The 22664-nt window shown below is 39.6% G+C and overlaps 1 protein-coding gene across 2 annotated transcripts in view; it reads right to left on the bottom strand.

The window, feature by feature from the left end:
* Positions 1 to 22664, bottom strand: part of LOC111863515 (haloacid dehalogenase-like hydrolase domain-containing 5) — a 47814-nt gene that overhangs the window by 7963 nt on the left and 17187 nt on the right. The window contains exons 3-5 of one of the 2 annotated variants that reach the window (XM_023849878.2): positions 20169 to 20372; positions 17412 to 17623; positions 14421 to 14609 (exon numbers count right to left, since the gene is read on the bottom strand). In XM_023849878.2, coding sequence (XP_023705646.1) covers positions 14421 to 14609; positions 17412 to 17623; positions 20169 to 20372 — 605 coding nt within the window. The remainder of the gene's footprint in view (positions 1 to 14420; positions 14610 to 17411; positions 17624 to 20168; positions 20373 to 22664) is intronic. The other variant, XM_023849879.2, reaches the window with a different exon arrangement.

Below are 22664 nucleotides of genomic sequence, written 5' to 3'. Positions count from 1 at the left end.
TGTGATAAGAGAATTCTTCCCAGGTACATATCAGCATATCACGATGCACTAAGTTAATCACTGTTGTTATTCGATGTTTAAGGTCATCGAGGTTAGTGGGTAGTGGTGGAACATAAACGTGATCTTTCACATATCCCCACAAGAAGAAATCACACACAGAGAGGTCTGGGGATCTCGCAGGCCAAGCACAAAGAGCAAGGTCTTGGGCCCCCTTCCGACCAATCCATCGCTGGGGCACCTTTTCATTTAAAAAAGCTTGGACCATCAGGTGCCAATGGGGCAGTGCTCCATCTCGTTGAAAAATGAAGTCATGCAAATCTGCTTGCAGTGACATGAGTGCTAGTTTTGGAGCATATCAAGATAGGTTTGTCCTGTAACAGTGTTTCCTTCAAAGAAAAAGGGACCATAAACCTTGTCCTGAGACACAGCACAGAAGACATTCACCTTAGGGGAATCTCTTTCATGCTCAACTGTTTCATGTGGGTGTTCTGTTCACCAAATACACACATTGTGACAACTGACTGTGCCGCTCAAGTGAAAAGTCGCTTCATCACTAAAAATTAAACGTGAAATGAAGGTTTCATCTTCCATCATCTCCAACATCGAATAACACAAAATTCCATCCGCTTCCTTTTGTCGTCATTGGTAAGTGCCTGAACGAGCTGCAGTCTGTATGGTTTCAAATGTAGACACACTGTTAGCACACACCAGACAGTGGATTGAGGGATCGCAAGCTCACGGCTAGCTCGATTTGTTAACTTCCGCGGGCTCCTCTCAAATGTAGCACAGATTCTCGCCACTTGTTCCTCCGAGACTCGTGGTCGTCCTGGACTTTTTCCTTTACACAGACACCCACTCTCTTGAAACTGTCGAAACCACCACCGAATGTTCTTAGGACAGGGTGGATTAATGCCGAATGGCCTTTGAAAAGCATGCTGCACTGTGACAACCAAATTTGTTTTCGCGAACACGAGAACGCAGAACGCCTTTTGCTGAGGACTCACCATTCCGAGGGTAAACGAACAACTGAACGCTGCCGGAAGAATGACGCGACTTCAGCGCCCCTGTGGCAGCCATTCACAACTTAGATAACTCCTCTTTCAAATGGTCACTGACTCATTTCATGACGATGCTTGAGAACTGAAGCAATGCGTCATGAAATCGGTTCAATCTTTTTGAATAACCCTGTATACAATTTCTTTATTAGAACCATCATAACACAACTATATTAAGGTCAGTGCCAAGTTTGGCTCTGCTACATGTTTCAGCTATTAAGAGCCATCATCAGGCAAATACATGTCTCACATATATAAACCACTGAACTGCAGTACTAGTAAAACTGGATACAATAATATTAATTATATTAAAATACTTGGCATAAAAATACAATAAATTAGACTATATAAAACAAAAGTTATAGTATAAAACGAGAATAAAATTCTTCGAGTGATGCTTTACGTCATCGAGTCAGTTGTTGGTTTTTGTGATTTTGTTGTGTTCCCACAAACAAACTGGAGTATTCTATATTTTATGTATATATAATAAACTGTTTTGGAGGCTCGTGATGTAGATGGAGTAATATTAATGTTAATCTGAAAATGATATGAAAGTTTTGTTATAATTTTGTTATAATTAACAATTACACCTAAATGATAATTTTACAACAATGTTTAACCCTATATATGATGTAATCATTGATACATACAAAACATAATATACAGTCATACCCCCCTCCCCCTTTTCCACCACTTCCTCATACACCTTATCTCTACCTACTCCCTCCCTTGCATTGACTTTTATCATACATCACCAAATCAGTCGTTTACATTCCCTACAGAATGGACAGTACTTTGTAAGATGAGGCACTGACTAAATAGTCAGTAAACAATACACTATATCTTCAAGACAAAAATCAATTGTTAATTATAACAAAATTTAATATTGTTACTTTCATATCATTTTCAGATTAACATTAATATTACTCCATCTACATCATAAGCCTCCAAAACAGTTTATTATATATACACAAAATACAGAATACTCAAATTTGTCCATGGGAACACAACAAAATCACAAAAACCAACGACTGACTCGATGATGTAAAGCATCACTCGAAAAATTTTATTCTCGTTTTTTTTTTGTTTTATATAGTCTAATTTATTGTACTTTATGCCAAGCATTTTAATATAATTAATATTACTGTATCCAATTTTACTAGTACTGCAGTTCAGTGGTGTATATATGTTGGACGTGTATTTGCCTGATGATGGCTCTTAATAGCCGAAACATGTAGCAGAGCCAAACATGGCACTGACCTTAATATAGCTGTGTTGTGACGGTTTTAACCTTTAACATCCGAATGGCACATATATAGGTCGCAAGCAGCAACTGGAGTTGGCCGAATGACCTGTATATATGCCGCAGGACACATGCTCTCTTTGGGAGTTGGGCAGTTTGACCTTGGGTTGGAAACCAAAACAAACCTACGTGAGGTCATATCAGTAGTTTATTCCTTAGCTCTGAACAATGAAATTGTTTATCACAGTACTGGTTTCAATACTATTTACGTTTAGATATGACTGTTTATGACCTGGTCACCAAAATATAGCCCAGCTTTGTTTCAAGAACTTATGAGGAAATATTCATCGGTGCTTGCATATGAGCACTTGCAGAGCCTTCAAGGAAGTCTGATGCATTCAAGGATTTTATTTCAGTAGCGAATTATCAGTCAGGAAGTCAGTGTCGGATTGTCTAATATTTCTTTATCAGTTAGAAAGTCAGTGTCAGACTGTCATATATTTCTTTGTATATTATTTTATTTTGCGTCTTGGAAGAGGTATAAACCCATTGAGCCAGTATTACTTTGTGAGTAAAAGGCATCTTCGCCACTGCGACTTTCAGTATGCGTCGGACTGGCACTCTTTTCGACTAGTATTATAATTACTTCGCATCACTATTTTGCGAATATTACCAACAGGTGAGAATGTCACTTTGTCAATCAACATAATTTATTCGATTTTGCTAGAAACCCCCCTCCCCAAAGATGATTCTTCAATCGCACAAGCCGAATATCACGGTCAGTGGCGTTTCTCGGGGGGAGGCCAAAGTTATCAGGGGGCCCAACTGAGTTGACTGGAGGTGAAACATTCACAACACTGGCCAACCAAAGGGAAACAAAGACGTTGTCGTGTTTCGCTAAATAAGAAAAGCAGGAGCATGCTCTTCTATTGTAAAAAGTGTGATTTTGCTCTGTGTGGACTGCTTCGAGAAGTGCCATGCGTGTCAGTGTGACTATCATAGTGAAGTGACTGTGAAGTGACGTAGTTCAAACTCACATACAGTAATATTATTGTATATAGAGCGATTATATTTACAATATCACCAAGTCTCAAAGCTGAATATGACAAGGCGAATATCACGGTCAGTGGCATTTCTCGGGGGAGGCCAAGGTTACCTGGGGCCCAACTGAGTCGACTGGGGGTGAAACATTCACAACACTGGCCAACCAAAGGGGAAAAAGACGTATTTGTTCTGAAAATAAGAAGTGCAGAAGCACGCTCTACTACTGTAAAAAGTGAGAGGTTGCACTATGTGAGTTCGGCTGCTTCGAGACGTGCGTTGCGCTATGCGTGTTGGGCTGCTTTGAGAAGTAGCACACACGCATCAGAGTGAGAGTTATCGTAAACTGTGAAGTGACGCAGTTCAAACTCGCGTACAGGCTGAACAAAATATTATTGTATATAATGTGATTATATTTACAATATCACCATGATTCAAGGTTGAAGAAAAAACAACGGGTAAGTCCTTTGGAATTTCATAACATATATAATAAAGATTATATTTTGCAATTCATGACAAAATAATCACAGTTAATTTTGTTTTATAAAAATTGCTCTTCTGTGTACATGTAGAAAATGTTATTGTCTTTCAGGTTGTTTTTACTTTTTATTTCTATGTTGCATAGAACGGAAAATATGGATTTTTTCCTGACGGTTTGCAATGTTAATTAATTAGGGTGATTTAAATATCGTCCGCAGAGGGATCCCGGCAATTTAAAAGTCCGTACATTGAAGGTTAATAAAGAAATTGTATAATTAGAATGATCAAGTCAAGGAGGATGAAGTTGGCAGGGCATGTAGCATGAATGGGGGAGACGAGGAATGCATATAGGATATTGGTGGGAAACCCAGAAGGAAAGAGACCACTGGGAAGACAAAGGCACAGGTAGATGGAAAATATTAAAATGGATCTTAAAAGAGATAGGAGTGGATTGTATGCATTGGATTGATCTGGCTCAGGATAGGGACCAGTGGAGGGCTTTTGTGAACATGGTAATGAACCTTCAGGTTCCATAAAATGCTGGGAAATTCTTGAGTAACTGCAGAATTGGCGGATCCTCCAGATGGGCTCAGCTCCATGAGTGAGTGAGTAAGTAAGATGTCACCTAAGAATTTCTGTGTAACTCACAAGGTCATGTTGAAGGGGAAATAAACTTTAAATAAGAACACAATGAAACAACAGAAACAGATATTTCTAAAACATGAAAACCAACAATATTTCAGCACAATACTAGTAGGAAACTGAGATGGATAGTGGGAAACTTTCAGACCATCTGAGGTAAGTACCGTCACCTGGTCCATGCCTCCCTGTTGACCTTACTCCCTTCCTCTATCAGTCACCTGGTCCATGCTTTCCTGTTGACCTTGCTCCCTTCCTCTCTCACATGGTCCATGCTTTCCCATTGACCTTGCTCCTGTCCTCTCTCACTCTAACCCAAAGTTTCCATTTGCTGTCAGCTCTGATGTGTGCGCCCACAATGAACGATACAAGCAAAAGAAAACGGACATTAGATTTGGCACATGGAATGCAAGAGTCTCTATAGGGCAGGTTTACTGACACAGGTGCAAGAACAATTGCAAAGTATAAGTTGGATTTAGTATATGAGGACATACAGGGCAAGAGCAGCACTGGACCAGAAGGCAATTATACGTGTACATTTTTTACAAAAATGTGTATGGAAATCATGAATTGGGACATGATTTTCTGTACATAAGAAAATCATATCAGCAGTCAAGAGGGCAGAGTTTGTTAGTGATAGCATGTCATACATAATGCTAAGAGGTCACTGATGTGATATCATTCTGAATTTTCATATCCTAACAGAGGATAAAACTGATGATATAAAGGACAGCTTCTATGAGGAACTAGAATGCATATACAATAAATTGCCTAAGTACAACATGAAAATTCTGCTAAGAGATTTCAGTGCCAAGTAGTTAGATAAGATATTTCTAAACCAACACCTGGGAACAAGAGCTTACCAAAATTTGTAACGATAATGCAGTTGTAGTAGTAAATTTTGCCACACCCAAAAATCTAACTGTCAAGAGTACAATGTTCCCACATCGCAACTTTCATACATTCACTTGTACATTTGGCAAAAAGGTACACTATCAGATTGATCATATCTTGATAGTGTACTTAATGTTCAGTCTTTCAGGGGAGCAGACTGTGATACCAATCACTGTCTGGTTGCTGGAAAAGTTAAGAAGTGACTGGCAGAAATAAATGAGCAACATGAAGTTTAATATGGAGATTCAGTCTCAGGCAGGGCAAGTAACATGAATGGGGGAGAAGGAGAAAGCATACAGGGTATTGGCATGAAAGCCAGGAGGAAGGCAACCACTAGCAAGACCTAGACATAGGTGGAAGGATAAAATTAAAATGGATCTTACAGAAACAGGATGCAGTATTATGGACTGGATTGATTTGCCTCAGGTTAGGGACCCATGGAAGACTCTTGTGAACTTGGTAACGAACCTTTGGGTTCCATGAAAGGTTGGGAATTTCTTTGGTAAGTGACTGGTGGATTCTCAAGACGGACTCAGATCCTTGAAGTCAGTCAGTCTGCAGTGAATTAGTTGTCTGTGATTTGGACTTGAGTTCAGCAACCTTAGGAGCCACTTGAGGCAACAGTCAAGGTACATGTTTAGAGCCTGGACAGTGAGTGCTGGTTTAATCACATTTGATTGGTGTATTTTAAATCTGGTTCCAATTTTACGCTTTCATCCACTCCAGAGTTTCCACTTGCTCATTTCTATTAACTGATCAGCTTCCTCTGACTCTATCCACATATATTCTACTTGTGCTTCCCTCCAAATATATTATGGCATGCAGACCCATCGTTAGGCAATGGCCAGTAAACAACTATCAAACAGCTTCGCAAACAAGCATGTTTCAACGGCAAAAAGAAACACAACAATAACGGAAGAGCGGTTTTCTACACGATCCATGCCAAGGTTCAGTCATTTTGAGCTACTGCTGTTAGAAGTTGGTACCTGAGGCCAGAGACAGTTTGGAAACCCAGAGGAAGTGTAACATCCACCAATGAAAGCCGCTACCAAGCAATGGCAGTGGAGGTGTGACAGTGGGCATGTGCATGTGTGTGTGTGTGTGTGTGTGTGTGTGTGTGTGTGTGGGTAACAGTGAACTGTTAAAGTGTAGTCATGTGCTGTATCAAAGTGTACAATAAATCAAGTCATCAAGCCAAAACATGCCTACAGTCACATTCTATCATGTGATAATATTTTCTACAGACTTCAGCCCATGTTATTTTGTTGGGTGCATAAGCAAAAACTGCACTAGAACCAGTATTTACAGTTTTAACTATTGGGGCATCATGTGTATTTACAGGGCATTGTCTGCATGAGTATTTCATATTTTCTTTTTAACAGATAACCACCATGTCTCATTACAATTGTGTCTATTGTTTCCACTCATATTAATTCATGTTAAATAGTCATAATCGGTGGAAGGGAAGTGCATATGAATAGGAAGCGATTTCTCACCTAACACCCCATCCAAATTTCACTTTTGCACTGACCCATATAAATCTGTCGTTACCAGGAGATGAAGACAATACTTAATAGTGCTATGTCAGCTGACAACTGCAGGCAAAAGATCATTTTAATGTAATTAAATATTAAATGTCTCTATTATAAAAAAGTTCAGTTTGCAGCTTTCTAACACTGTTACATCTCTCACATATTACTGTGACATGTTGCGAAATGGAGAACCCCCCCCCCAGCAGTGACGTGGCAGGTGAGTCAGCGCTCTGTCCTCCGCTCGGTGACGTAACACACGACGTAGCTGTGACACGGGTAACAGTCGTAACGCCAACAGCGGTACCGATTGCGTAACAGGCAAGCGCTGCGACTATATAAGTGAACCACACTGCCTACGGAGTTGAGTTGAAATGTGGCCGTCGCTGAGTGCAGTTGAAGTCAGTTCTCAAGCCAGCAGCCTATGAGTTGAGTTGGAATCTAACAGCAGTCGCGGAAAGAAGAACTACTACAGTGCACATTTGAAGTATGGACATTCATAATACACAATTTTGTGCTTATGGAAATTTGATATACATATAAATATTTTAAACACAAAATGCAAAACACCACCAAATTCAGCTGAAACAATTTTTTTAAATAAATAACTACTTACAAAGAAATGTAGATCACATATAATACACTCATTAGTGATGTAATAAAATATGTGGCTGACCACTAGCTAGTCTGCACACATGTCAATGACATACAGAGATGGCTGACAGTGTGGCTGCTATTCCAATCATATTTCATATTTTGTACTGTATTATCCTTATCTAAGTAGTACAGAAAGATACCATTAAGTTCAATTGAAAGCATGGAAAGAAATTACATTTGCATTCTTAGTCTGTTATCTCACAGCGACAAAAGGGCGAGGGGGGGGGGGGGAGAGAGAAGATTTTTATACTTAAACTGTGGGCTGAACATTTCTCCATAGGAATGAACCTCAGCTTACAATGTGAAGTCAATGGAAAAATAAGGCTCACATTATGGAGCTTCAAAATACAAACTCATTTTCAGGAACACAGCCCTTGCATCTGGCAGAAGCATGCTGAATTACTTAACCTTTTCACTCAGTATGACAAAACGTTCTATCACAGTCCAGTGATAACATAATGGGTATGACACATCATTCCATAATCTGATTTCAATTGTGTATGGCAGGCTAGGGAGAGCTGACACTTTACCACTGTAAGACTTCAAATTTTGTTGTACAGATGGCAGAATTATGCAAGATACACAGTACAATATTGTCGATCAAACAACGATTGAATCAGGTCGGTTGGAGAACGCTAGTGAGGTTAAGTGTTATTACGTTCGTTTTTTGTGAAGAAAGTGCGGAGTTTACTCTAATATGGTGGTGTTAGACAACAGTTGTAAGATTCCGTATATTGCAGAATTAGTGTTGGTTTCCTTATCGCGAGTTACGAGTACGTATAGTGCGGGGTTCGAGCAAAAACACAACGGCCGGAAGCACACGTGCTTCCGACCGGGGACTCTCACAATATAAAATGAGTGGCCTAGAAATGGAAGCAGATACAATGGAAGAGGTAGGAATACACGACGAAGCAGGGGAAGAAGTGGTGATGGAGGATGTGGATTATGCAGAGATAAACAATAAGACGGTTACACAAAAGAAGAGGGTGGCAGGAAAAACAGGACCTGAACTGTCGTCAGAAGAGGAACTGATGGCACAATTTAGCACCGTTAGAAGCCGTAAAAAACCAAGGAAACTGGTAACTGATGTCGTAAAGAAGAGCACAAATAGCCATCAGAAGTCCAAAGAGATACAGAATCAGAATGAAATCCAGGAAAGGGCTGAAGAAGGAAGAACGGAAACGGTAGAATCCGGAGCACGAGACCTCGGAAATGAAGATACAAACTTTGGAAAAGAAGAGCTAGGAGAAGGTTTCAAGAGCAATAGAAATGGGCAATTCAACGACTTACGTTTTAATACGTATGATAAAGGGCCGTATAGCATTCACATAAAGGCCAAGAAGCCTGACTCCCCAACCAAGGATAGGGAAAAGGTGAAGAAGTGGGGACAATTTGACATCTTCAATGTCATGTCCAAACACAAGATCAGGTTCCAATGTATTAAACAGTACGCTCGATTTATTTGGGAAGTGACCTTCTTAGGAAGACTAGAAGCAAATAAAGTGTTGGACAGCCCCATACTCCAAAGCGAAGGACTAACCGCATACATACCGAGATATATGGTTGCCAAAAAGGGTGTCATTAAAGATGTACCTTTGGACATGGATTTAGAAAATTTGAGGCGACAGATTAATTTGGACAATCAGAACAAACATCCCGCACCTTTCTATATAATGGACGCAGTTAGACTTAAGATGAGAACCAAAGAGATAAATGTAGAAACTAAGGTAGAAAGATGGGTATGGAAAGAGTCGAGAGCAGTATGTTTGACGTTTAGAACCAAAGAAATGCCCCCCTACGTGTATTTCTGCAGTATGAAGGTTGAAGTCGCCACGTTTGTCGCTGCAGTACGACAGTGCTATAACTGCGGGAAATTCAACCACATAAGTAAATTTTGTAAGAAGGAAAAACAATGCTTCTCATGTGGAGAAGCAACACACGAAGGGACTTGTATTACAAAATGCATGAATTGCAACGGGGACCACAGAGCAAACAGCGAGCGGTGCCCCGTTATTAAAACACAGAAAGAAATTAACCAAATCATGGCACATAGAAATGTTGGATTTTTCGAAGCACGAAAAATTGTAGAAAAGTGGTCGAGCCCTGCATTCCCAGTAGGAGCTGGAAGCCACCGAGGGTATGCTGAACTAAATTTGAGGAACTTCCCGGTTCTCAAAACTCCGAGCAGACGAAAGGAATGGGATATATTTGAATCAAGAGAATACAACAAGGTCCCGAACCAAACGATCGGATGGAATCAGGAGAGAAGACAATGGAAGATGAACACGGACAACAGCAGAACTCAAATTACTGACCCTGGTTTAAACAAGAATGAGCAAAGGAACAGCTCTAAAGGCCAGAATGCGATAGAGAAATCGTTAGACGAGTTGGAGTCCATAGAGATGGAGGACGATGTCAAAAATGTGTTGGTTACAATAATCAATCTAGTGATAAACTCGGGGGATTCAAAAGCTATGGTCAAACACTTGTGGAAAGCCATTGAGCTACACGAACATCTCAATGGAAGGCAAAGGGTACCAACCAATTAAGATAGTTCAGTGGAATTGTAGGAGCCTAAGAAGCAAGCTTCCCGAATTACAACAGAGGAGCCGAAACTTAGATGTTATAATGCTATCAGAGACCTGGCTTGGTGAAACACAAAGGGTACACCTAAATGGGTTTGATGTGGTGAGGAAAGAAAGGTACGACAGAGCCGGCGGCGGAGTGGCCATTTTTATAAGTAACAAACTAAAATACTCACGTAAGAACGGTTTATACGATGGAGACGGCAAAATTGAAGCGTGTGCAATTGAACTGCACACGGGTCAAGATCGAATTTTAATTGTGTCATGTTACAAGCAGCCACACATGAAAATCGAGCCAAGAGCATGGGAAAAATTTTTCACACAATTCAAAGGAAAATTCCTGATTGGAGGAGACTTTAACGGCCACCATCACACGTGGGGTAATTCAAAGAATTGTACAACAGGCAACAACCTGTATCACAACATCACTGAATTGGAAACAAACATCACGCTGCTTAATGACGGCTCCCCGACATATATCTCCGATGCCACAGGTTCCAATGCCGCCCTCGATCTAACTTTTGTGGACCCAGGATCAGCACTAGTATACACCTGGAAGGTTGGAACAGACCCATGGAATAGCGACCATTATCCAATTTTCATTGAGTATAACGGCAAAATAGAGCCAAAGGAGTGCAGCAAGAAGGCTTCAAGATTGCACAATAAACACACAGATTGGAATGTCTTCATGGATAAAGTTATAGAAAAAATCAGGGAAGTTAAGACCCATGATGGATGGAACAGAGAGAGGGATGTAAAGGAAAGGTATGACCATTTAATCCAGATAATTAAAGGAAAGGTAGCAGATACCACCCCCAAAAGGAAAAGCCAAAATAACTTCGGAAACGGAGGACATGGAACAACTGGAAACAGAGAAAAACAACCAGCATGTATATGGTGGAACAATGAATGCGACAAGGTTACCAGAATTAGGAAAGCCAAACTGCTGAAATGGAAATACTGCAAAACCGAAGAGACATTTATGGAATACAAAAAGGCAGCGGTTATTGCAAAAAATAGATTGAGAGAAATCAAACAAGATTACTGGAAAAACTTCTGCGATGGATTAAATCAATTCACAAACCCATCGTATATCTGGGATAGAATGAAAAGATTAAAATACAGATTTAACAAGACAGATCGGGAACGAGAATGCAAAGAAGAACTAATTAATTCTGCCATAACGACCTTTGGAAAGCTATGCTCCGGGGTGGATGAACCCAATCAAGCACCGGCATTCGATTACGAAAATCAGGATTCATTCCTCGACTCAGAATACACAATCCAAGAACTCCTCTACTCAATTAAAAACCTCAAAGTCCGATCCTGCCTGGGTCGGGATGGAATAGATTATGCCATAATACGCAATTTACCAAAGGAAGCCTTAGAAATCCTGCTAGAAATTTATAACGACATTTTAAGAGCAAGAGTGTTCCCAGATGATTGGAAAAAATATAGAGTATTCTTTATCCCTAAACCAGATAAGACTAGTGTAAGACCCATATCGTTGGCGTCATGCGTGTGCAAGGTGCTAGAAAGGATGATAAACATGCGCATATCTTGGTGGCTAGAGAAGAATATGAAGTTCTCAGAATCACAATATGGATTTCGGCGAAACAAGGGTTGCACAGACAACCTAGCTATATTAACAACTGAAATAATAAAAGCGTTTGAAGAACGGAACACAGTATCGGCCGTATTCTTAGACATTAAAAGCGCATATGACAACGTCCACTGCGGCACTTTGATGGATAGACTCAAAGCCGTTGGCTTTTCGGGAAACCTGATAGCTTTTATATTTAACCTGGTCTCCGCAAGGGAATTAGAGGCAAACTACGGGGGGGTAGAGCTCAAAGACTGGACATACAAAGGCTTACCCCAAGGTAGCGTACTGAGTCCAACCTTATATTCACTTTATATGGCTGGACTGAAATCCAAAATCAACCAGAACTGCAAAATCCTGGAATACGCAGATGATGTTGCAATTTATTCAGTTCACAGATGTAGCAGAATTGGTGTGGCAGAAGTTGAAAAGAGCATACAAAGCATTGAACTCTATCTAAAGGAAAGTGGCTTGGAAATAGCACCAAAAAAATGTCAACTGTGTATCTTCGATAAAAAAGGTACAACAGAAGGAGAATGGGAGATTAAGGTACAAGGGGAAAAGGTTTCCTCAGTCAAATCAATAAAATTTTTAGGTCTGCACCTAAAATCCAACTTAGACTGGGAGGACGAAATAAACGCAATAGTCAGGAAGTGCGAAAACCCGATGAAAATCATGAACTGTGTGAAGCACACCTGGTGGGGAGCGGATCCTGTAATTTTAATTAGACTCTACAAGGCACTGATAAGGTCGAGGATGGAATATGGAGCATTTTTATTTCATAAACTTAAGAAGAAACAAGCTCAGAAGCTTGAGAAGATACAATATAGGGCTATTCGTGGAGCGCTGGGTTACAGGAGTAGCACCCCGACCAATGTAATGCTAGCTGAGGCCAAAGAAGTCCCAATCTTTAGTAGATTTAAACAGTTGGGAAAGAACTACGTGTCCAGGTGTTATACATCAACCAATCATCCAATGATCCAGCTGCTGGAAGAATTATCAGCTCTACACGATAACCCAGGGAGAGGAGAAAATGAACTACCAGTCATTAGCAAATGTTACAAAGAGGTATCCCCTCTTGGGCATTTAATCCAATCAGGGAACTGTCCCAAGGCCTACGACTACACGTACGAAAGTCTCTTCTACGAGGCTAGAGTATCGTTCGATGAGGGAAGACAAATAAAGGAAACAGAAGATCATAACAAGGAATTTTACAAGATATTCCAAGAAAGAATTAGGACCAGCAAAAGTTTCGCCACGGACGGCTCAAAAATGGTGGACAAGCCTTTTGTAGGATTGGCACTGATAGATATAAACGATGGTCGTCGAATGAAATTCAGAATATCCAAGATAGCGTCCATATTCACTGCAGAAGCATTAGCAATTGCCGAAACACTAGAAATCATCGAAAAAACAGAATCCGGGCAAAACTTCACGATTTTCTCGGACTCGGCAAGCGTGTTACAAAGCATTGGTAACCCCACTAAAATAAGCAACGCATCGCACATCATCCACATGCTAAAGGATAAAACAGAGAGACTCGAATCACGAGGGAAAAAAATCCAATTCTACTGGATCCCGGGGCACTGTGGAGTCGAAATTAATGAGAGGGTCGACTCGCAGGCAAAGCTAGCAATTAAAGAAGGCAGAGATAGTCAACTACTACTACCCGTGGCTGATCTTAAAACCGAGTGGAAAATGAAAGGGAAAGAAGAACTCCACAGCTTCTGTCAAAACACCAAACAAGAAAGGGGAGAACGCTACTTTGAAAGGTACTATAGGAAAGGCTCTACTCCGTGGTTTAGTCAGATAAAAATGAACCGCCGTGCCTTCGTGTCAATAAACCGTATGCGAGCAGGACATACCAGTCTTAAAGGAAGTCTAAACAGATTTAACATTGTGCCCACGGCCGAATGTGAATGTGGTGACGGGTTGCAAACGGAGGAACATATTTTCTGGGATTGCAAACAGTGTGACGACCAAAGGGCAATAATGATGGGCATCCTCTCTGAGAACAGTAAAAAGCACTACCCAAAATCAGTCACAGAGCTCTTGAGGCTAGAAGAAAAGAGATTTCTGCAAGGCGTCTGCTACTTCATAAACAACATTCCCATATATATTTAAAACGGATACGTAAGGAAAGAACAAGAGGAAATGGCACGGACCACTCACAACATTCTCAAATTTACGCTAAGATGTGAATTAACCGCGGGCTCACCGCTACTACAGAAAGAGAAGTATTTAGAATGTGCTACAGAAGGCCGGATGGGCATTGCCTAGGCCACTTTTGTATCCTAGTTTTTTACCCAATTAAAAAAAAAAAATACAATATTGTCATCTATCCAATTCTTACCCATCGTATGTGATTGGGTGGCAGGTTGGGATTGCTGAGTTTTGTGAAATGCCACCTAGTAGTCTGAAGCGCAATCATGTATATAAGGGTTTTTATTTGCACTTCTGTAGATCAAAATCTCAGAAATGTGAAGCACATCAAATATAATATTAGTTGTAATGAAAAGTCTTTAAATATTAAACTAACCAGGGTGGCTTACACCAAAGCAGATAAAACTCCCTAGGCAAGTGGCTAATAAAATACTTAAAAGTACATAAATGTGAAGGTAGTGTTACTCTATTCTGCACGCTACTTGAAACCAAATCTTTCCTTCTTCTCAAATGCAAAGAAAACATACTCACCCAATAGCATATAACCTTTTCATGCAGTGTTCAATTCCAATATTTTTAGCATGCCTAACAACCATATGATGTGCATGATGATATGTTATCTCACTCGGCTTCCCAATCAAAGCAGTGTATATTAAATTGTGTCCCGTTATCTTCTTGTACAAATTTTCAAGGCAGAGCAGGAAAGCACCATGGCCAAACCTTTAAATAAAATTGTTAAAATAGTAAGAAAATATTGCTGGAACTTATTAACAGAGAGATATCCAGAAAGTGTGGAACGATATTTACAAGGATGTCAGAAATGTTAGGTTAGGTTTTCTTGCGACTGGCTGCACTACTGAAAGTGCTCACAACTGTAAGCATGGAATATCCCTATTGTTGCAGCGGCTTATTTGACCATCATCCAGTTGTCTTTCACCACTGGTGGCATCTACATGCCACTCGACATATGCAACAACAAAAAAAAAGTATACGCATACAGTATTTCAAGTTTTGTGGACTGATGGTGTTAAGAGGTGTGGAGATTCACTGAATACTATCAGCTGAGTATGGGGAGAGGATTTTACCAAGGAAAAGAATGTATGCATGGCTGAACTGATGAAGGATATTAGAGTACCCATCCATACTGACTAATGAAGGAAACACTGAGCAAATCCATGCACCAATTCTGAACAACAGTAGGGTGACTGTCAACCAAATGACAAACCAAGTGTGGATCAGTCATGGTTCTGCCTATGAAATCATCTGCCACAAAAGTCACTTTGTGCAAGGTGGGTTCCAAAACAACCCACAGAATGGAACAGTTGCAACTGTTAGGACATGTGTAGTAACCTTCTGGGCCAGTATCACAAGGAAGAAATGTCTCTTTCAGTTGCATGTCGGTGGAGGTAAAATACTGATCCATTACTGTAAGCCAGAGAGCAGATATCAGGGAATGGGACAGAAACACAGAACACCTTCTGTCATAAATAAATTCAAACCTCAACCAACGGGGAAGTTACACTCACTGTTCTGAGACTTACAGGGCCAATCCTTGTGTAGCATCTGGAAAGGGACATGATAATAAATAGTGCACGTTACACTGAAATACTGTGTGACAAGCTGAAGATGGCAATTTGAAGCAAAAACTGTAGACAACTCACAAGAGATGTGTTGCTGCATAACAATGCCCCTCCCCACACTGCTGAAACACCTCAGCAGCTATGTTCCGAGATCTCAGAATGACTGCCATTAAGCATTACCCTGCTTCACTGAACTTTCATCTGCTGGAACCCTCAGCAGCTATGTTCCGAGATCTCAGAACGTACGCCATTAAGCATTACCCTGCTTCACTGAACTTTCATCTGCTGGAACCCTCAGTAACACTTTCAGAGGCTAATGTTTTATAAGTAAACATGACTTGGACAGGAAGTGCATACCTAGTAAAAAATCATCTGTTTCTAGTGCAACAGTGCACAATTTTATGTGTGGCATTAGACACATATGATTTTTTACTAGGTATGCACGTTGTGTCCAAGTCATGTTCACTGAAAAGCAGGGGAAATATGTTGCACCAAGTGTACTGAAAATCAGGGGAAATATGTTGCACCAAGTGTACTGAAAATCAGGGGTAATATGTTGCACCAAGTGTACTGAAAAGCAGGGGTAATATGTTGCACCAAGTTTACTGAAAAGCAAGGGTAATATGTTGCACCAAGTTTACTGAAAAGCAGGGGTAATATGTTGCACCAAGTGTACTGAAAAGCAGGGGTAATATGTTGCACCAAGTGTACTGAAAAGCAGGGGTAATATGTTGCACCAAGTGTACTGAAAATCAGGGGTAATATGTTGCACCAAGTGTACTGAAAAGCAGGGGTAATATGTTGCACCAAGTTTACTGAAAAGCAAGGGTAATATGTTGCACCAAGTGTACTGAAAAGCAGGGGTAATATGTTGCACCAAGTGTACTGAAAATCAGGGGTAATATGTTGCACCAAGTGTACTGAAAAGCAGGGGTAATATGTTGCACCAAGTTTACTGAAAAGCAAGGGTAATATGTTGCACCAAGTGTACTGAAAAGCAGGGGTAATATGTTGCACCAAGTGTACTGAAAATCAGGGGTAATATGTTGCACCAAGTGTACTGAAAAGCAGGGGTAATATGTTGCACCAAGTTTACTGAAAAGCAAGGGTAATATGTTGCACCAAGTGTACTGAAAAGCAGGGGTAATATGTTGCACCAAGTGTACTGAAAATCAGGGGTAATATGTTGCACCAAGTGTACTGAAAAGCAGGGGTAATATGTTGCACCAAGTTTACTGAAAAGCAAGGGTAATATGTTGCACCAAGTGTACTGAAAAGCAGGGGTAATATGTTGCACCAAGTGTACTGAAAATCAGGGGTAATATGTTGCACCAAGTGTACTGAAAAGCAGGGGTAATATGTTGCACCAAGTTTACTGAAAAGTAGGGGTAATATGTTGCACCAAGTGTACTGAAAAGCAGGGGTAATATGTTGCACCAAGTGTACTGAAAAGCAGGGGAAATATGTTGAAAAATGACGGCCTTCAGGAGTTACACATTGCTGTTGTAACAATTCTGTTAAATATACTTTTGGACTTATGCTAATACTTTGGTAGGCCATGCCATAGCTCAAGTGGTTAGTTGCTGGCTTCCCAATGTGGCAGCCTGGGTTCGATCCCGAGTCTGGTCAAGTGGGATTTGTGGTGGACAAAGTGGCGCTGGGGCAGGTTTTCTCCAAGTACTTTGCTTTCTCCTGCCAACTGCTCCACAATCACCCTCACCTATCATCTGGGACTGGTACAATAGGCCAGAAGTGGCCGCAGTACAAGGGACTTAGTCCCACCCCAATAGCAATAAAAAAATGCTAATAATTTTAACTAACTTTTACAATAACTGCTAGCCTCCACAGCAGTGTCATGCTGGTCTAGCAAGGCATATCTTTCTCATTAATGAAAGAGCTGTAATGAAAGCAGAAATAAATTAGGGGAAATAAATTAATTTACCTTGGCATCCTTGCCTCTGCCATCCACTGCAGGTCCATGTTGCAAGCCAAAAGGGGAATGTGTGGATACACCAAATGTGGTGTAGGATGGGCAGGCACTCCATCTGTCATGAGTGTGTCTACAAGCAATTGTAGTGCTGTTTCCCACCTTACTGGCTCCCCAAACAGAATAATCACCTCTATTCTGGGAAAGTACTGTTCAAATGTGCATGGCTAAAATGCAAAATCAAAGAATCTCACTTCTGTCCACAAAAAGAAGACAGACAAGTGATAACAGAGATCATATCAAATTATATTTCTGCTCAACTACTTCTTGTAACAAAAAATTTATTAAAACTGAATTAACCTTAGAAAAGTGGGTTAGAAATGACAATTGACTAACACCTTAGTGCCACAGAGATGCTAATCACAAAGCTGTTTATGTTTCTGAGAAAAACAATTTCTCATTTCCAAATTTTGTCACTGTCATAAACAAATCACTAGAAACTCTGAACTCTAATCATATAGACCCAAATATCAGAGCCCAGTACTCACATTACAGCCTGATATAGGAAGAGTTATTTGGCATAAATTCAAGTTCAGATTTCAAATTGAGTTTGATGAATGGCATCCATCAATGGAGACTCTTGACTGCCTGAATAGGCAGAGCCAAGGTAGAATAAAATTTCCCTCCTTCCCATGCATATAACTAAGGAAAGTGGGGAAAATAAGTGATATTATTTAAATGTTCATATTGTAACTTATTAGGGGCGACTAGAGACAGAGTATGGATTAGTGAATTGATTTATTCACAACTTATATATTTTCTTTGTGCTACTTCATAATCATGTAATGCTCAAATCACTTCTACATTGCCTTTATATTCAGTTTGACACTTCCTCATCCAGTTTCCTTCATGTATGATCGTTGTTCCTTACAAGCACTAAAATTATATTATTTCATACTTCTATAATATTGCCTTTGAAATTAGTGTAAACTCCTGCACTCAGGAACACATACATACACGCATAGTCTTATTTAGCCATACACATATTTTAGTAAGCAAGAAATCTTAAGATGTTAACATGTGCTCTTCTGAAGTTGTGGAACAGAAACTTTCAATACCTGCAGTAAGATAAAGAAATCAGAGATTTGTAAAAGTGGGAAGACACAAATAAATTCAGAAACATACATGAGGACCAGCACCCAATGGTCCTTCTGCAAGGAGAACAGACTTGAGATGGGAAAGCACAACAACTACTGAGTGCCACAAACAAGTGGAAGAAACGTCTATAGAAAAGAGAGCTAAGGCAAAGGCTTGTGAGGCAAAGTCCTTCACGATCTTATTCCAGTCCAAGCCATACTAAACTCGAACAAAACACAAATTCATGAAGCTAACACTTTTAATACTTATAAACATTAAATGCTTCAGGATCCTGGCCCCTCTGGCCCTTAGGAATGATCTGACCAACTGCCATTTATGTCACATGTGCATAAAGCGGATAAAGAATATCAGGATACAATTCTTTATTGGAATCCGTCGTAACACAACAACAAAACGGTCAAGGTTAATATTATCTTAGCTACATGTTTTGGCTTTTGAAGCCATCATCAGGTAAAACACATGATTACTATATTCATACACTACTGAACTGCAATTTCATTGTGATAGTAAAGCTAGATACTTGGTAAAAATTGCAAAATACAAGGTATAAAAATGCAATGAATTATAGACTTATTAAAAAACGAAAATTATGGAATGAAATGTGGTTTAAAAGCTCTTCATATTATAGTGCATATCATGAAGTCAGTTGTTGCAAACTTGTTATATTCCAGCGGACACAATGGTATATTCAAGACTTGTATACATATATTAAACTGATTGGAGGCCCGTGGTATAGATGCAGTATTATCTGACATTAATTGTTTGGCCGGTGCCTCATTTTACAATGTATTTTGTCTGCTCTGTTGGGAATAAAGATCACAACTTGCAATTTCCAAGTCCCACCTACCAAGTTTATTTAAATCGGTGATGTTCGTGATGAGGCCAGTTTCAGTTCCATCACTTCTTCTGATACTAGTTCTAGTTCTTCTTCTGTGACTTCTACTTCTGGTTCTTCTCCCACTACAACTTCTTCCATATGTACTTGTGACTGTTAATTGCACTTTGACTGCTACTTCTACTTCCATAAGTTCTATAACTCACAATTGTACTTCTGTGACCTGTACCACTAACACTTGTATTTTGTCATAGTTAAACCTGTGTGATAAGCTACTGCAGTTATAAAGTGAACTTTGCAGTGTTCTAATTGCATAAGTGACATCATTATTCATCATACCCGTGAACTGATGATCACTTGTCCATCAATTAAGAACCAAACTGTCAGCAGCTGCTTCAATTCAAATTGCCCTGATCTGTGCAATCCCTGGACCTACACTTGGACCTGGACCTACCTACACTTGGGTTCCACATGCAACATCCCCTGAGATAAATCCTTGCCTTCCCAAAAGCATTAAATGCCTTACTAGGAAATGACCGTGGATTGAGAGGGTTGGTGCTTGAATGGCTTGTGCTACAAAATTCCACATAACATTTAATTTAAACCCTTTTGCAGGCAGTATGGCAGACATACACATAAATGTTCATGCGAAAACATTTAAGTCACACACACATCATCGATTTTCTGATGTTTTTTAATAGATGACCATATCAATGTTATGTGAGATTATATCATAACCTACAAACATTTAATTACTTCCTTAACTACAATGGACTCACCACTGATATCCTTCGTTTATGATCCACTGCATCCAGCACTGGGAACGTATTTCTCATTTGGTCAATCGTTATAATCTTTTTAAAGCCAATGTTCTTAGCTATTTCAACAATAGGACCTTGGCCTGATATCAGTACACATTTATTATGATACTGCTGAAACATTCTCAGGGGTGAATGGGCCATCACCACTTGCTCTTCATCTACCTGTAGTATCCACAAACATGTGAGTTGCAAATACTGAACACTGTAATACAACTGTCACATAACAAAACAGAATGTACATAGACATCATGGTCTTCAGAAGATAAGTAGCAACATTTCACAGGAATCTGTGGCCTCCAACTCTGAAGATGGAGGCAGCAGGTTTTTCTAAAATATTGGTGCCCCTTTACCAGACCACATGGCATCACATCGTGAAAGACCATTAATATTCAGCGCCATGGAATCTCAAACCTTAATGACCCTACATTACCCAGCTTCCTTTCGAACTCTCATTCATGGTGATTCCTTCATATATGCTTTCATACATAGGAAACGCGACAGGATTCTCCTCAATGGAAAGTTTTCTTAATTTTATACCTGTTGCCATAGCCCCAAAAAATACATTTCTATATGCATATTTGTTCATGAAATATAACTGTTATACCTCATTTTAAGTTCTCTGCACATACGGGGCTTGGAAAATGAATACATTATCCAAGCAATATTCATGAATATATTGCTTAATATTCCATATGACAATAAAACTGTACAGTTAATATTTTCACTGGATTTGAGGTTTTCACAGCAATGACAAAATTAGACTGTTTGACTGTTAAAGACACTAAGTCCTGGATCTTGGCTGAGAATGGCACCACTGATTTTTTTTTTTCATTTTTTGAGTTGCATACACACTGCAATCTGTACACCTGTCTGGGAAAGACTTAATTATTTAGAATATAAATACATAATTATTTAGTAATAAAAATACTTATTATACAGCATACCACAGTGCCTGAACTGCAAGCCAGCGATTGAAAATAATTTAACTCAATACCTGATGAGTTCATCAAAATTATATTTGTTATTAGTATGTTTTTCTNTGGGTGCTATGAGGTTGGGTTTTACAGAAAACAAATGTACATATCCTTTGTATTATTTTTGAGAACCTGTAACTTAATGTAAAATTAAATAGTATATATTTATTCTATTTGACATTTGTTTTTTCCAGTTTTATATTTAGGAAATGTAAATTAGAAAACTGCTCAGGGACTCAAACCCATTACTGTTCAAGGACTTCAATTTTTTGTGGACTAACTGATTGTCTTTGATTTGAGGTTCTCACATCAGTAATTATGAACAGCAATGTCTTCTGGGATCTGATTCCACATAGAACGTTAAAGTTCACGAATGTTTCAGTATGACAAAAGGCTCCATCTTCAGGGTTGAAGAACAAGCCAAGCAAGCTTGGCTTACTTCTTGACCCCGAAGAAAGGAGGCAACATGTTCCTCTGAAACACTGGCAAACTTTCACGGGACTAAACAGCATCACAACCCAGAAGATAATATTCTTAACTGAGCCAAGTTTATATCTTAAATGACTTCCATACAACTCCACACAGATGTGATATAGAAAGCTGAGATGACAAGTTGATGAATGGATGGACAAACATGTGACTTTATATATATCAATGTTCATGATGTGAGCTCTGCACGTGACCAAAACTATCACAAAATCTACATGCTACCTGAAAATTACAAGCCTTTCATGTCACCACATGGCAATACATGACTAATAATGGTTCAAAACTTCTGAACAGAAAATCTGTATATAGTTCAGTGGTAACCACTTTGAAGCTCATCCTGAGATCAGATATCCTTAGATTTCCTACAGTTTTCTCCAGTGCCTCCAGGATAATGCATTAATAATAAAAACAAGCTGGGATATCTTGCTGCCATGACCCTGTTGCATGATTTGTGTACATCCTGTCTTATTCCATATCAAATAATATCAGCAATGAACAGTCAAATATAATAACCAAATGGACAAACATTGTGTGTCATCTATTGGGGAAACATCAGTAATGAATCATCACTTGGCAAATATAAAACAGAAGTGTCCAAATTCAAAGATACAACTGCCTGCTATCAGGGAAGTTACTGAGACTCTGCTGGAAATTGTTCAGCAAGTCCAGTGGAAGAAAGAAAAATTATGTCAACTCCTTCTGCACGTTTGGAACTCCAGCACAGCCAACAAGCTAATAACAAACTCCATACCGCTGAGTATTTCTTGAGAAGGCAACAGTTGCTCACAGTTGCCAAAAAGGTTAATTACTGTCATCACAAGATCCCACCACTGGTCCTAAAGTAAGTGAATCCAGTTCACACCTATTGATCCAATTTCTCTATGATCCACTTTAATACTAGACTCCCATCTGTCTCTAGGTCATTCCTAGTAGTCCCCTTTCATGAGGTTTTCCTACCAAAACCCTGTGTGCACTCCTCCTCCTTCTCATG

The sequence above is a fragment of the Cryptotermes secundus genome, unplaced genomic scaffold, assembly GCF_002891405.2.
Source record: "Cryptotermes secundus unplaced genomic scaffold, Csec_1.0 scaffold89, whole genome shotgun sequence".
In the NCBI taxonomy this organism is placed as follows: domain Eukaryota; kingdom Metazoa; phylum Arthropoda; class Insecta; order Blattodea; family Kalotermitidae; genus Cryptotermes; species Cryptotermes secundus.
This window is presented reverse-complemented; position numbering and strand designations above follow the sequence as displayed.